Consider the following 13,581-nt stretch of genomic DNA (forward strand, 5'->3'; position numbering starts at 1 on the left):
AACAGCTCTGGATGTGAGCTCCCATGTTGCATGTAATATATGCTCAATAAAGGTTTTGCAGTATATTAGTTTCATACGTATGTGTCAAAAGCTAAAAAGTTCCTAGGCCCTTTGGCTCAATTATCCCCATGGCAAGAAATTTATCCAAAGGAAGTAATTGAAGATGAGAAAGGAAATTATACAGAAAAGTGCTGTAAAATATGTGTTTGCTAAATATTGGAAACAAGCGAAATGTTTATTAATAGGGTAATGATGAGTAAGTTACAGTACATGATCTTGATGGAACATAATTCATTCTGTCATTGGTTAAACAAATATACTGACTGCCAAGGAGTGAGAAATAGAAGGAGTCAGATGCCTTCAATGAGTTCACAACCTGGCAGAGTCTTCTGAAATGATTACAAAACTATATAGAAACAGAGGGCTATTTGTGGCCTAATGTTAAGAGAAAAAAAAAAGCAGACTATACGGGCTTCCCTGGTGGCGCAGTGGTTGAGAGTCCGCCTGCCGATGCAGGGGACACGGGTTCGTGCCCCGGTCCGCGAAGATCCCACATGCCGCGGAGCGGCTAGGCCCGTGAGCCATGGCCGCTGAGCCTGCACATCTGGAGCCTTTGCTCCGCAACAGGAGAGGCCACAACAGTGAGAGGCCTGCGTACCGCAAAAAAAAAAAAAAGCAGATTATAAAACTGTCTGTACATTATGATTGCAACTCGAAACACATGAGAGTGTGAATGAGGTCTGGTGGGCAGATGAAGATACTGTGTGGGTAGATTATAGATGATATTTTCTTTAGCATCATCACAATTGTTTTTCAAGCTTTAAAATTTCAGTCCATCCCAAATGTTTACTGAGAAAGGGAAAACTGCTCCTGGGACCCTGGCTGTCCAGGTTGGCAGTGGCATGAATGATGGGGTTCTCTCCAGATGGGGTTGCCACCAGTTGATTGGGAGGAAATGTTCCAGGCAGTCCGGGAGGGTTGGGTCAGGAAAGGCTATCAACCTGTATATCTACAAGTGTCCATTGAGCGCCACCGTAGGAGCCAGCCTCCTCTGTGTCTGAGCTACATCACGCAGCAGAGCCCGCAAGGCCCTTCCAAGCTCTGTCAACAGCACCACTTAAGCACAGTGCCAGGTGGAGGAAAAGCTGAAGTCTGGGAACCAGACAAGAGGGTTGGAACCTGCAAGAGTTAGAGGCTGGTTCCTCATGCTGGAAAGGATGCTTCCTACGTGAAAAGTTCTATTATGTCCATTCTACAGATGAGGAAACTGAAGTTCAGTTGGCCCCAAATTACCCAGCAGATAAGTGATAGAGTTGGGACTAGAAACCATGCCTTCTCAGTTTGGGCCACTGTTTTTTCTGTTTATCCCCCTGGGCTCTGGAGCAGGTGGCGATGCATGTGGCTGGATTGAAGAGACCTGACTGACAAGGTGGCTGGAGTCCTTTGTGAAGGGGAGGTACTGGTGAATCTGTTGGTGGAACCACATGACGGAGGGTGTCAGAGGCCAGGCATTTGAGCTTGGACTTGATGCAGTAGGTGGTGGGGAACTTTTGTATGTTTGGGGACATGACAGAGGGGGTTTAATGGTGAAGAGGCTGGTGGTGTGTGCTGGCTGGTATGATCAGGGTGGGGCTGGGCTAGACGCAGGTAAAGTTGGTGGGCAACTCTTGTTATATCTGATCAAAGCAGCACCCACCCCTCCAGCTTCTTGGAAATATGTCTTCACGCATCTCCAACCACAAGATTGGAATGGGAGCTGCCATCTTATCTATGCCTTCCCTGTGGATACTGCCACCTGGTCCAAGGATGAGAATCTGATACAAACTTGGCCAATCAGAGCCCTTCCCTGGGAATTTTGACCTTGGGATCAGAGGGATATAGGTCTCATTCCCTCTCTGATGACAAAACTGTGTTATGTGAGTCTGGAATCTCTGTTACCACTCAGAGATTTGAGAGTCAGAGAGACGAAGTTCTAGCTAGATTCAATCTCTAGTTTTCACTCACTCTGAGGATTTGCCACCCCCCTGCCCATGTTACAATGCAAATGATACTGCCTCTTTTCAGGCTAAATTAATCTGAGTTGAATTTTTTAATTTGTAAACAAGAAACTCTTGACATTGGCAATAAGAAACATGACTATCCTTTATCATTCAGATTTTGAGCACAATTCTAAAAAATACTTTCAGGATTGCTTTGGGCATCAGGCCCATTGTTTCTTGCATGTAAGAAATTTAAAAATCTGTCCTAATTATTCAGTGTCAGTCTCAGAAGCTCCAGGCTTGCTGGAGAGACAAGGCTTTCAGAGGAGGATGGATGTATTTCCATCACTGGTGTAATGAGTGAAATTGCTGCTCAGAACACTTTCTCGCCTGCTCCTTTGTGATTCAGACGGGGACAGGGAGAAACTGACGTGGACGGGATGGCCACACAGGACAGCCAGGCATTTCCTGTACAGGTGGTAAAGGTATCTTCTGAACTTCTCTCCAGCAAATGCATAGATAAGGGGATTAAGGCAACAGTGGGTAAATGCAACTGTCTCGGTCACACTGAGGGCCAACCTCAGATCCCTCTTCATGTCACAGTTGGGAAAGAAATCATAGAGGTTGAGTGTCTCTAAGAAAATCATGACATTGTAAGGTGTCCAGAAGAGGAAAAACATGATGACCACAAGAAAGATCAGCCTAATGGCTTTAGCTTTCTTTTGGTTTTTGCAGGAAAAAAGTGTTCGCATGATTCTGAAGTAACAGTAACTCATAATAAGCAGGGGGAGCAGGAAGCCAAGAAAATTTATTTCTACGTTGCGGAGCACAGGCCAGATTTCCTGTAGGACCTCGGGGTAGTCACCAAGGCATTCGTTTTCTTTCTGTTTGGTGAACATGAACTGGGGTGCAGCCACCAAGATGGCGGCTGCCCAGACGCCAAGGCTGATGGTGACACCATGCTGCACAGTCCGGTTGTTCATGGAGTTGGCGGCCAGGACAATGGCCAAGTACCTGTCGATGCTGATGATGGTGATGAAGAATATGCCTCCAAAAAACCCGATGAAGAAGAAGGCGGTGGTGAGTTTGCACACGGCGTTATGAAGGCCTTGCTCGTTTATAAGATAGTGAGTCCAGAAGGGCAAGGTGGCTACAAAGAGCAGATCAGAAAAGGCCAGGTTCAGGAGGTAAACGTCAGTGATGCTCTTGGGCTTCTGGCTATTGGTGAGGGCAAACACCACCAGCAAATTTCCCACCAGGCCAAAGGCAAAGACAAGGGAGTAGAGTATGGCCAGGAAGACAGTTCCCAAGGCCATGATGTCCCCCATATCACAGGCTTCTGCAAGCTCATCATACTCAAAGTCTTCTAAACTTGATTCAGGGGAGATGGTGGGCATGGTGAGCACCTGGATGAGAAAGGAAGACAACTAGTGGCATTAGTTCTCAGAGAAACAAGGTTGGAATTCTGCCCCTTACATAGGCAGACTGGAAGAAGCAAACATTTGGCTGGGTGTCTAACCAGTACCTTTCCCAGTGTCATGCGTGCTATCTTGTTTAATCTCTGTGATGGAGGCTATAAGAGACCCCTTTGACAGAGAGGAAATCAGTCCCTGAGAGGCTGAGTGACTTGCCAGAAACTATGAAGTAAATGACTCAGTTAGCACTTGAATCTAAGCCTTTTGAAGCTTGAGACAGATCTTTTTTTCTTTGATTTTCAAAAGTCTATCTGAAAGATAGCGAGCTTGACCAGGGTGTGGATGGGGGAGAGAGGACGAGTGAGTGGGGAGGAGAGGGGTGTGGTGGTGGGGACGCCGTAATTCACACTTCCAGTCCAAGCTTCCATTCTCCACCCCCTTCCTTTCTCCTGCATGAACACTGAAGAGAGAGGTCCTAGACACTGCGGAGCCCTGGGCAGGCCTGCACCCAGAGGCTCGTCTTTGTCTTTGAGAGCCATTTCTTTCCCTCTCCCTCTTGGAACCAACTAAGTCTTTCTGTTCCTTAAGGGATAAGACATAGAGTCAGACACCCTAGGGTGGTTACCTTGCCTTGATTTGCCCAGGACTCTTCTGGTTTTAGCACTGAAAGTCTCACATGTCGGAAACCCCTCAGTTCTAAGCCAGCTGGGATGGTCAGTCATCCTACAACTCCAAGAGGGAGTGTCACCATCATCCAGGCCTTTGTAGTCATGAAAGGGCTGATGGATCCCAGATGGAGGCCTGTGCTCAGTTAGCTTGTTGCCCTGGGTCTTGGGGGCTAAGTAATCTGATAATGACCAGCCCTGCACTTCACTGTGACCTGGCCTCCCCCACTGTTCTTGTCCTGTTTTTTTCTGGACAAGAATAGAAAGATAAGACATTTCTGCTCAGGTTGGGAAGTGACACTTGTCCATCCCCTCTTCTCCCAGCCAAGATTCACTCCAGAGGCTGCAAGGGAAGCCCTTTTGCCCTGGTCCTCTGGGACTCCCTCCTCTTCCTTGTGATACCAACAAGATAGGCCCTCAGAAACCTCAGTGCACACCTCCTGGTCGTCACTGCCTCCACTCAGCACAACTAAAACCAAAGCTCATGCTTCTTTAACCAGGAGAGTTTCCACACCCCGCTACATACTTTTCATGCTGGTTTCACCAAGATGGTGTCTCTGCCAAGGCGAGGGCCCCCCCAGCCAGGGCTTTGCTTCTCCCTTCCCAGCCTCTGCTTAGTGTCCTGGCCCAGCTCTGCGTCTCACCCAGACTCTTCCGGGCGAAGTGGCCCAAGCCTTTCTGACCTGGGCCGTCTCAGGCTGGGATGGAGTTCTCAGCCCCAGGGAACTGTATGCTTTCTTTGCTTTCAGCAGCAATGCCCTTTTCTCAGAGAGGAGCCTCTGGCTATGACCTTAATCAATAAAAGTTAAGTTGAACCATATAAAATGGCTGATATGCAACCATTTTTGAGTGACATAAATGTCAGTTTCAAATGGCTCAGCTGAGATGCCGGGCGGCCGGGAGTGGCTGCTTGGTGCAGGTGACTTGTTGCTGGAGCCCATCTTCCCAGACAGTCAGCTGTGTAGGAACACAAACAGTCAAGCCCTTGTAGTCCTAAGTTGCGGATGCTGGGGGTAGCCCCCCCTCTTCCTGCCCCCCACCCCGGGTCAGGAGCTGGCAGAGTTGACCTCGAGAGGAGTCCAAGGACAATAAAAATCGTTTCGCATCTCTTTTGGGCCTGTGTTCAGTCCTGAAAGCCCAGGAACTTGGTGCTTTTGAATTGGCTTGAGTTTTGCCAGATCTGCATGTGGTGGGTTTGATTTCCACTCTTGGCGGCATGCCTCACACACAGGGACCTCCTACAAATCTTCGGGCAGGTGTCCCTGGGTCATTGGGAAGAGTGGAGAGGTGGGCTAGAAGGGGACGGGCACACACTTGGCAGCCCTGAGCCAGGTGCCCAGCAAGGAGAGGGGAGGGACTGGGGACCTCCTTGCCACATGCCACCCGTTTATTTCTGACATCCTGGCCTTTTCCAAGCTCTTCCTGCACCTTCCCCATCCTCTCATCATGAATATCCCTGGAGCCCTTCAGCAGGGCAGTGAACTTTCCTTTCAGAATTATAGAGAGGATTAAATAGGTAATAACATGAAGTATCTAGAACTTGATAGCTTTATCCAGGCACCTTTTCAGGAAAGGTGGGCCTGAGCTGGGTGGACCTTTTATTTCTGGATCCTCTGAGATGTCCCAGGATTGGGCCAGGAGCCTGAAGATAGGGCCTCCTGGTAGCAGACAAGAGCAGGACTAATGCCCTTGGGGTCAAAGGGCTGCCAGAGATCAACTGGCTTTCACTCAGGCTGCACACTGGCCTCCCAGACCCTGAGGACACCAGAAACCAAGTGCAAGAATCCAGTGAAGGCGCAGTGGCTAAGAATCCGCCTGCCAATGCAGGGGACCCGGGTTTGAGCCCTGGTCCAGGAAGATCCCACATGCCGCAGAGCAACGAAGCACGTGTGCCACAACTACTGAGCCCACGTGTCACAACTACTGAAGCCCGCACACCTCAAGTCCGTGCTCCACAACAAGAGAATCCACCACAGTGAGAAGCCTGCGTGCTGCAACGAAGAGTAGCCCCCGCTCGCCGCAACTAGAGAAAGCCCGTGGGCATCAGCAAAGACCCAACACAGCCAAAAAGAAATAAATGAAATAAAAAAAAAAGAATCCAGTGAAATAAGCCTTCACAGCATCTACTAAGCGAGGTTCATATAGACGGGATTGCAAGGGGAAGGATAGGTGCCGGAGTGAAGCACTAACACAGGTCCCACCACACTAACTGAGGCTGCACCGCACACGTCTCCTCAGTTGTCCTTGGGTCTCCTCACCCTCTGTTCTGTTAAGTCAACGTTTTACTAAATGGTGCTGAGCTGGGAGAGTCTGGGTTGAACCTAGAAGCTGAGCTTTGAATACACATGGGTTTCACACCCAAGTTGAAATGAATTTTGTAGAACCTGCTTTAAAAAACACCAAGCAGGCTCTACTGCTGATCCTGTTCCACTTCCTCCAGTCACTTCCTTTTCTCAGGCCTGCTCACTTATTTTTTAACTATTTTTTTGGTCATCATTACCCACTGTTTCCAATCAGCTTCCCTTTTCTACACTTCCCCTCTCATTAGCTGGCCCCCATCCGCTTTCTTCTCCCCAGCGTCTTTTTCGTGTTGCTTCCTCCTCTTTTTTGGCTTCATGTCCTGCTTAGTTTTCTAGATTCAATGAGTCTTCTTTTGTTTGTTTGTTTACCTTCCTTGCTCTCTTTTTATGGCTTTTTAGGCCCTTGAGTACATGCGGGTTTGAGGTTCAGTCTAATGCCAATTGTGAGGCTTAATTTTTTTCCTTTGGACCAAACAAAACTCAGGAATTGCTTGATCCCTGATCCCAACTTTCCCCGTGGGGGTACCACTATCTCTTGAGGTTCTAGAACCTGAGGTTATCCTCAGAAAGCCCCAGTTTAGGAGCGAAGGCTGCCGTTCCTGGATACCTGCTAAGTGTCATGCTCCAGACACAAGACCCCATTTAATTCTCACCACAACACCTCATGGGAAATGACTCTGCCCCCTTGCAGAATAACCACCAGCGGCTCAGAAAGATCTGGATAATTTGTCCAAGGGAGCAACACAACCAGGATTTCAACCCAGATGCGTCTCTTCACAAAGCCGTGTTCCCTGCCCTGCACCATGCTTTCCCTCTTGGAGGGGAATTCTGCATGTTACTGCAGGCCCTGTCTCTAGAATGAGAACTGAAAAATAGTAGAGGTGACCCCCTTTAAAGGATAAGATTCAAGAAGTGACCCTGAACACTCTTCCTGGGTTTCGCCTTCTAGACTCAGGACCCAGAAGGCTGACCCTCAGTGAAACGGTGGGTGGGAAATGGAGGGGATGGGGATATTATTTGCCTCTCTAGCCATGACTAGGTGGTCCTCACTGCCAGACCCCCAGAACCTAGCTCTCAACAATGGTAGTGAAGAAATGGGAATCCTTTTCTATGGAGAAGGAAAGGCTGAAGGCTAAAGGGTCAGCTTATTTCCTGTCTTCAAATACACAGTGATGCTCTCCAGAGCCATGTACTTCAGAGGGGTCCACATACCCTGAAATAAGCTGGCAGACCCTGGGCAGCTCACTTCCAGCTCAGCCTCAGTTTCTTGATGTATGTAATGAAAGCCCTGGACCGGACCATCTCTGAGGGCCTGGCCAGCTCTGGCTGCTCAGTTTTCCAACAATGACCGAACAGAAGGAAACAGTTTTAAAGAGCAGCATGAGTCCTGGGTCAGGGGAAGCGTGGCCTCGTGTCCACAGAGTGGCTGCTCAGCAGCCTGCGAAGCTTCTGGGCTCGCAGGCGGCCAGCATTCAGATGAGGTTCTGTTTGGAGACAGAGAGCTGAATTAGTTAATTTTGAGTCCTGACAAATCTGGAATTCACCTTGGGCCACGTAGGAAGGTTCTCAGTCTGGCCCCAAGCCCACACCCCTGGCTACTTGGGACCCTGAGTTTAAGGACCTGATGGTTTTCCAATTTACAATGACAGCTATTTTTTATGAGACCCCTCCTTAGGATGCAGAGAGAGCAAGGCCAAGAACGAAGAAGAGGGGCAGATGGATGGGCCTTGAATTCCATGCTGAGGAGCAGTGGGCACATTTTACAACTTGCACACCATCCTCCACACAAGTAGATTGAGTGACTTTCTATTCCTGCGGCAGAGTCCACCTAAAACAACTTGGTGTGACTCACCCACCAGCATTTTATACGGGCCAAAACACACCACAAGCCAAGACCAGTAACAGGAGAAAACCACACATGGAGTGAGGCCCCTCTGCTCGTGTGTGAGCCACCCCTTCACAGGACCTGACCCTGTTCTTGGTTTGCCACACCTCCCTCTGCTTTCCTCCTCAAAGTCCTTTATGGTATTTATTTATCTCTGTTAAAATGAACTGTGAAATTTAGAAAGGAAATGACTATGACTTTCCTTTTATAATAACTGAAGAAGAGATGGACTTGCTTATTAATTAATTTTTGATTAAGCCAATATCTGTTAATTATCTTTACCATACACTGGTGTAAGGACAAGTAAAAATTAAAAATAAGAGGCTTGGGACTTCTCTGGTGGCGCAGTGGTTAGGAATCTGCCTGCCAACGCAGGGGACACAGGTTGAAGCCCTGGTCCAGGAAGATCCCACATGCTGCAGAGCAACCAAGCCTGTGTGCCACAACTACTGAGCCCGTGCGCCACAACTACTGAGCCCATGTGCCATAACTACTGAAGCCCGTGCACCTAGAGCCCATGCTCTGCAACGAAGAGAAGCCTCCGCGAAGGGAAGCCCATGCACCGCAACGAAGTGTAGCCCCCGCTCAGCACAACTAGAGAAAGCCCGCGCGCAGCAACGAAGACCCAATGCAGCCAAAATAAATTAATTAATTAACTCAAAAAAATAATAAGAGGCTTAATTCTCCCTGTTGGAAATAAGGGACAAGAGTCCACTTGCCTCCTTTTTCTTAGAGTATTTATTTTAGAAAACATGTAATTGTACCTTCTTTCCTCTTTGAAATGTGGATATATATCCTTTAGAAAATGTGATCATTTCCTCTGTCAGCTTCAGAGCCGGGAGCCATCTCTTTGAAATGCAGATATTGAGGTGCCCAGGCTCCCAGTCCCAGAGGGAGGGCAGGAGCCTGACTTGGGCAGGAACCTGGCTCCAAGTTACACAACTACCTCTGATAATAAAGGGATGAGAAGTTTGTTTCTCCTCTGGATGAAGCCAACCAACTAATACAGATGATGAACCCAATGACCATGGTAAACTTGGGATGAACTGTGTGTGACTGTCAGGTTCCCTTACTTGAGCACCAGTCATTGTGTATCTTGAGAACATGTGTGTAAGGGGTTGTATCTGGTCATATACCAGGGTGAGATTTTTTGTGTCTTTACTACCTCATAGCAGATTGCCTGTGATGCACATCACATTTAATGCTTATTCAGTAATGAAAGAGTTTTCTTTCTCTACCATATTCATGGAGAGATTTTTCTGGGTTGGAGATTTTGTTTTTCATTCTATTTCCCCAACAGTAGGCACTGTGCTCAATTCTGTAGAGGTAAAAATGTCTAAGATGTAGTCTCTGTGAATTTTTATTATTGTTTAGTAAGAGTATAAGAAAAGTGATGGGAAACCCAAGGATTGGACCATTTAAGCTGAGTCTTAAAGGCTGGGAGGGTCTTCCAGCTTGATAAAGATGGCGGTGGGCATGGGGTGGGGTGTGGTTTGAAGCCAAAGGCACTGAGAGTATGAGCATAAGGAGGTTTCCTGGGTCCACGGCCAGGCAGAGAGGGTGTGAGGGACTATACAGAAACAGAAGGAAGTGAGGATTGTGGGGTTAGGAGGGGCCAACCTGTTCCCGGAACCTTCAGGAAAGTTCACTTTAGTCTGAGTGGAGGGCTCAGGAAAGGATGCAGAGAGAAGGCAGAAGAGGGGAAAACAGAGGAGCCTCAAATTCTACACTGAGGATCTATAAGGAGAAATTATAAAAGAGTTTAATAGGCCAAAAAATCTTTATTGGGTGTCCTGTCTAGCACACCCTTTGGGGCCATCTCCCCCTTTCACTGTCTGAGCTAATTTACAGATGACTGATGATGATGCGATAATTCTTGTTCATGGAAAAAGAAATTGTGTCTGGTGGTGATGCATTTGATAACTGCCATGTGGATAGGGGCCAATTTTGCATTTATCTGTAAATTCATCTCAGCATTTCTGGTAGTATCTCATCCATGCTATTGCTGTGGCTATGGTCTGTTCATTGTTATTGCTGAATAGGATTGCACTGTGTGAGTGCCCCACGATTATTATCTGTTCTATGCTGATGCACCCCTGGGTGGCTTTCAGTTTTTGAACAATTCTGTCACGAACCTTTCTGTGTGTGCATCTACATCTCCTACAGTAGAAATGCATTTTAAAAATGCAAACCAAAAAGCAGACATACTGTATATAAACCCACATATGTGAAGGTCAGAAACAGGCAAAGAAAATCCACAGTGTTTAGGAATGAATATGTAGGAGGTAAAACTACACGGACAAAGAAGGAAGCAATGACCATAAAAGTCAGGAATGGGGTGATTTTGGGGAGAGCAGGGGTGGTGATCAAGAAGGGACCTGAGGGAGGCTGCCGGGGGCTGGCCTGGTTCTCTGCTGCTGCCTGGATGTTGGTTTGGTAGCAGATCAATTTATAAGTTGTTGACCTGCACACTGTCCTTTGAGTGTGTTATGTTTCCCAATGAACATAGGTTTAAGGAAGAAGATGAAGAGGGCCTGGGAAGATATTTAAAGAGATGTGGTATAGGTTTTCTTCCCTGCCAAGAGTCACAATTCACTCACATGTGTGACCACTCATACTTTCTTTCTGAAGATGATGTTTTCCAATGACACAAACCTTCTGAGCCCAAATGTCCTCACAATGATGATAACAGCATACATCAACGTTGAACATCAAAGTGCGTCAGCAATTTGTTATTAAAATAATTTTCGTTATAAATGCAATAGTTGCTCATTATAAAAAATGCAGATATTGGGACTTCCCTGGCAGTCCAGTGGTTAAGACTCCGAGCTTCCACTGCAGGAGGTGTGGGTTTGATCCCTGGTCGGGGACCTAAAATCCCATATGCCTCACGGCACAGCCAAAAAAAAAAAAAAAAAAAAAAAAAAATGCAGATGGCACAAAAAAGCATGGAAGTAACAGGAAAGAAAAAACTCAAAACTATCTACAATCCAACTTCCCAGAACCAACCACAGCTAGCTTTTAGCTTCTTCCATCCAATCTTTATGCATATTTTAATATTCACATTGAGTATATGTAAAATGCAAATGCTATTTAAAAAACTTTTTATTATACAATTTCCAAACATATATAAAAGCAGAGACAACCTCCATGCACTAATCGCCCAGCTTCAACAATTAACAACCCATGATCAGTATTTCATCTATTCCCCACTCACGCCCTACTGGATTATTTAAAAATAAATTCAGGGACTTCCCTGATGGTCCAGTTGTTAAGACTATACACTCCCAATGCAGAGAGGGGGCCTGGGTTCAATCCCTGGTCAGGGAACTAGATCCTGCATGCCGCAACTAAGAGTCCACATGCAGCAACTAAAGATCCCTTGTGCCGCAACTAAGACCCGGAACAACCAAATAAATAAATATTTTAAAATAAATAAATAAATAAATCCAGATGTCATAACATTTCACCCATAAACAGTTAAATGTGAGTCTCTAAAAGAATAAGAAAGAAAAAAATAAAATTATTTTTAAAAATAATAGGGAGTTCCCTGGTGGTCCAGTGGTTAGGACATTGTAATTGATTTACAATGTGTTAATTTCTGCTGTAGAGCAAAGTGATTCATATATATGTGTGTGTATGCATATATATTCTTTTCCGTGCTATACAGTAGGATCTTGTTGTTTATCCATTCCATATATAATAGTTGGCAGATGCAATTTTAAATGATGCTTTTTTTGAGCATTTCTCCATGTCCCTGAAACATAATTACTAACACTTCTAATCATATTCCACTATGTTAAGCATATGTTATGCATATCATATGTTAAGCATATCATAAATGATCTAATCACTCACTGCGCCCCATCACCCCCAAGCCCCTTGGACATTTAGGCTGCAACATCCTCTGGAAAATGGTCTCCCTTGTTGGCATCTAAAGCAAACCAGCATCATTAACCAACTTTGACCTCTGACCACAGTGCCCCACCCAGCTCGCCCACAGGTGCTGAAAGAGTCCTCTGCTCCTACCTGGGCTGGACCTGGGAAGGGAACCTCTGGATATGCCAATCAGCCGCCCTGTCCCACGCAGACTCTGCCAGAGAGTATTTCCCTTTCCTTCCCTCTGAGAGCATCTTTAATTGCAAAGTTAGCCAATAGTATCTGGTTTCCTGTGAGGTAGACTATCTTTAGATGCTGCCACAGGCAAGTTCTGAAACTCCAGGCTGGAGGCCAGCTGGGACAGGAGTGCCTGAAGTTACAGACCTGGAAGACCCAAGCCTGGAGCAGACCAAGAGGGGCTTGGAGGGAGTGATAACTTAGGGGCTGTGTTATCTCCCTCACATGGGTGGAGGGCAGGGAACAGTATAGCTCTTTTAATGATGTGCCTTCAGGCAAGCCCAGAAACTGAGCCTCAGTTTTCCTGTCAATAAACAGGAGCTGATAATACTCACTGGACAGCATTGGGGCGCAGATTGAATGAGCTACAGCTTTTCTCCTCAAAGTGTGATCCCAGTTAGGAGCTTATCAGAAATGCAGCACCTCAGACCCCCACCCTAGGCCTCTTGAATTAGACTCTGCAGTTTTTTGATGCCTTATAGATTTTATTTGTTATAAAGAAAATTCATCTCTATATGTATCTTTATTTTTTTATTTTTTTCATGTGACTTGCTTTATTGTGATATCTGCTCTGGGACCGAACTCACAATATCTCTAAGGTATGCCTATATTGTTTTATTAAAAAAATTTTTTTCTATTGAAGTATAGCTGATTTACAGTATTTTAGGTGTACAGCAAAGTGAGTCAGTTATACATACATATACAAATATATATATATATTCTTTTTCAGATTCTTTTTCATTTTAGGTTATTACAAGATATGGAATATAGAGACTGCATTTTAATGAAATTGTTAGGAAATTGGTAAACACATTGAGTCTGAGAGGCGTTGGCACAGAAAACACCTACTGAGTGCCTGTTACCTGATGGATACTTAATAATTATGTTTCCCCTCACCTCCCTCCTTCAAGGCAACTAGTGATTCCCTATACCCTGCAGTCAAACCCAAGTTCTGTATCTGATGGGCAGTGGCACAGGCTGCTCCAGCGGGATGTGGCACCTGGCTGGGCCCTGTTGTACAGGCCGTGCTCCTGCTCCCTGCCCTGGCCAGCTGGTTCTTTGACTGTAACTCATATCTCAGCCACCTCGGCTGCACTGCCTTCCCACCACTTCCTTAGCTGCCTGAGTCATATCCAAGGCCAAGCCTCTTCCTAGTCCATCCCTATCCCAGGGCCTAGCCAGGGTCTGGCACCAGTGGGCCCTCAACACACGTGTTTATCG

The 13,581-nt window shown here is 46.4% G+C and overlaps 1 protein-coding gene across 1 annotated transcript; it reads right to left on the bottom strand.

Moving 5' to 3' along the window:
* Positions 1-594: 594 nt before the first annotated feature.
* Positions 595-12,393, bottom strand: CX3CR1 (C-X3-C motif chemokine receptor 1). Its single transcript, XM_024768959.1, has 2 exons — positions 12,274-12,393; positions 595-3,385 (listed from the first exon to the last, which is right to left on the bottom strand). The coding sequence occupies exon 2, from the start codon at positions 3,374-3,376 to the stop codon at positions 2,300-2,302; it is 1,077 nt and encodes a 358-aa protein (XP_024624727.1). The 5' UTR covers positions 3,377-3,385; positions 12,274-12,393; the 3' UTR covers positions 595-2,299.
* Between the last annotated feature and the right edge of the window lie 1,188 nt (positions 12,394-13,581).

Source organism: Neophocaena asiaeorientalis, unplaced genomic scaffold (assembly GCF_003031525.2).
Source record: "Neophocaena asiaeorientalis asiaeorientalis breed wild unplaced genomic scaffold, Neophocaena_asiaeorientalis_V1.1 scaffold1058, whole genome shotgun sequence".
Lineage (NCBI taxonomy): Eukaryota > Metazoa > Chordata > Mammalia > Artiodactyla > Phocoenidae > Neophocaena > Neophocaena asiaeorientalis.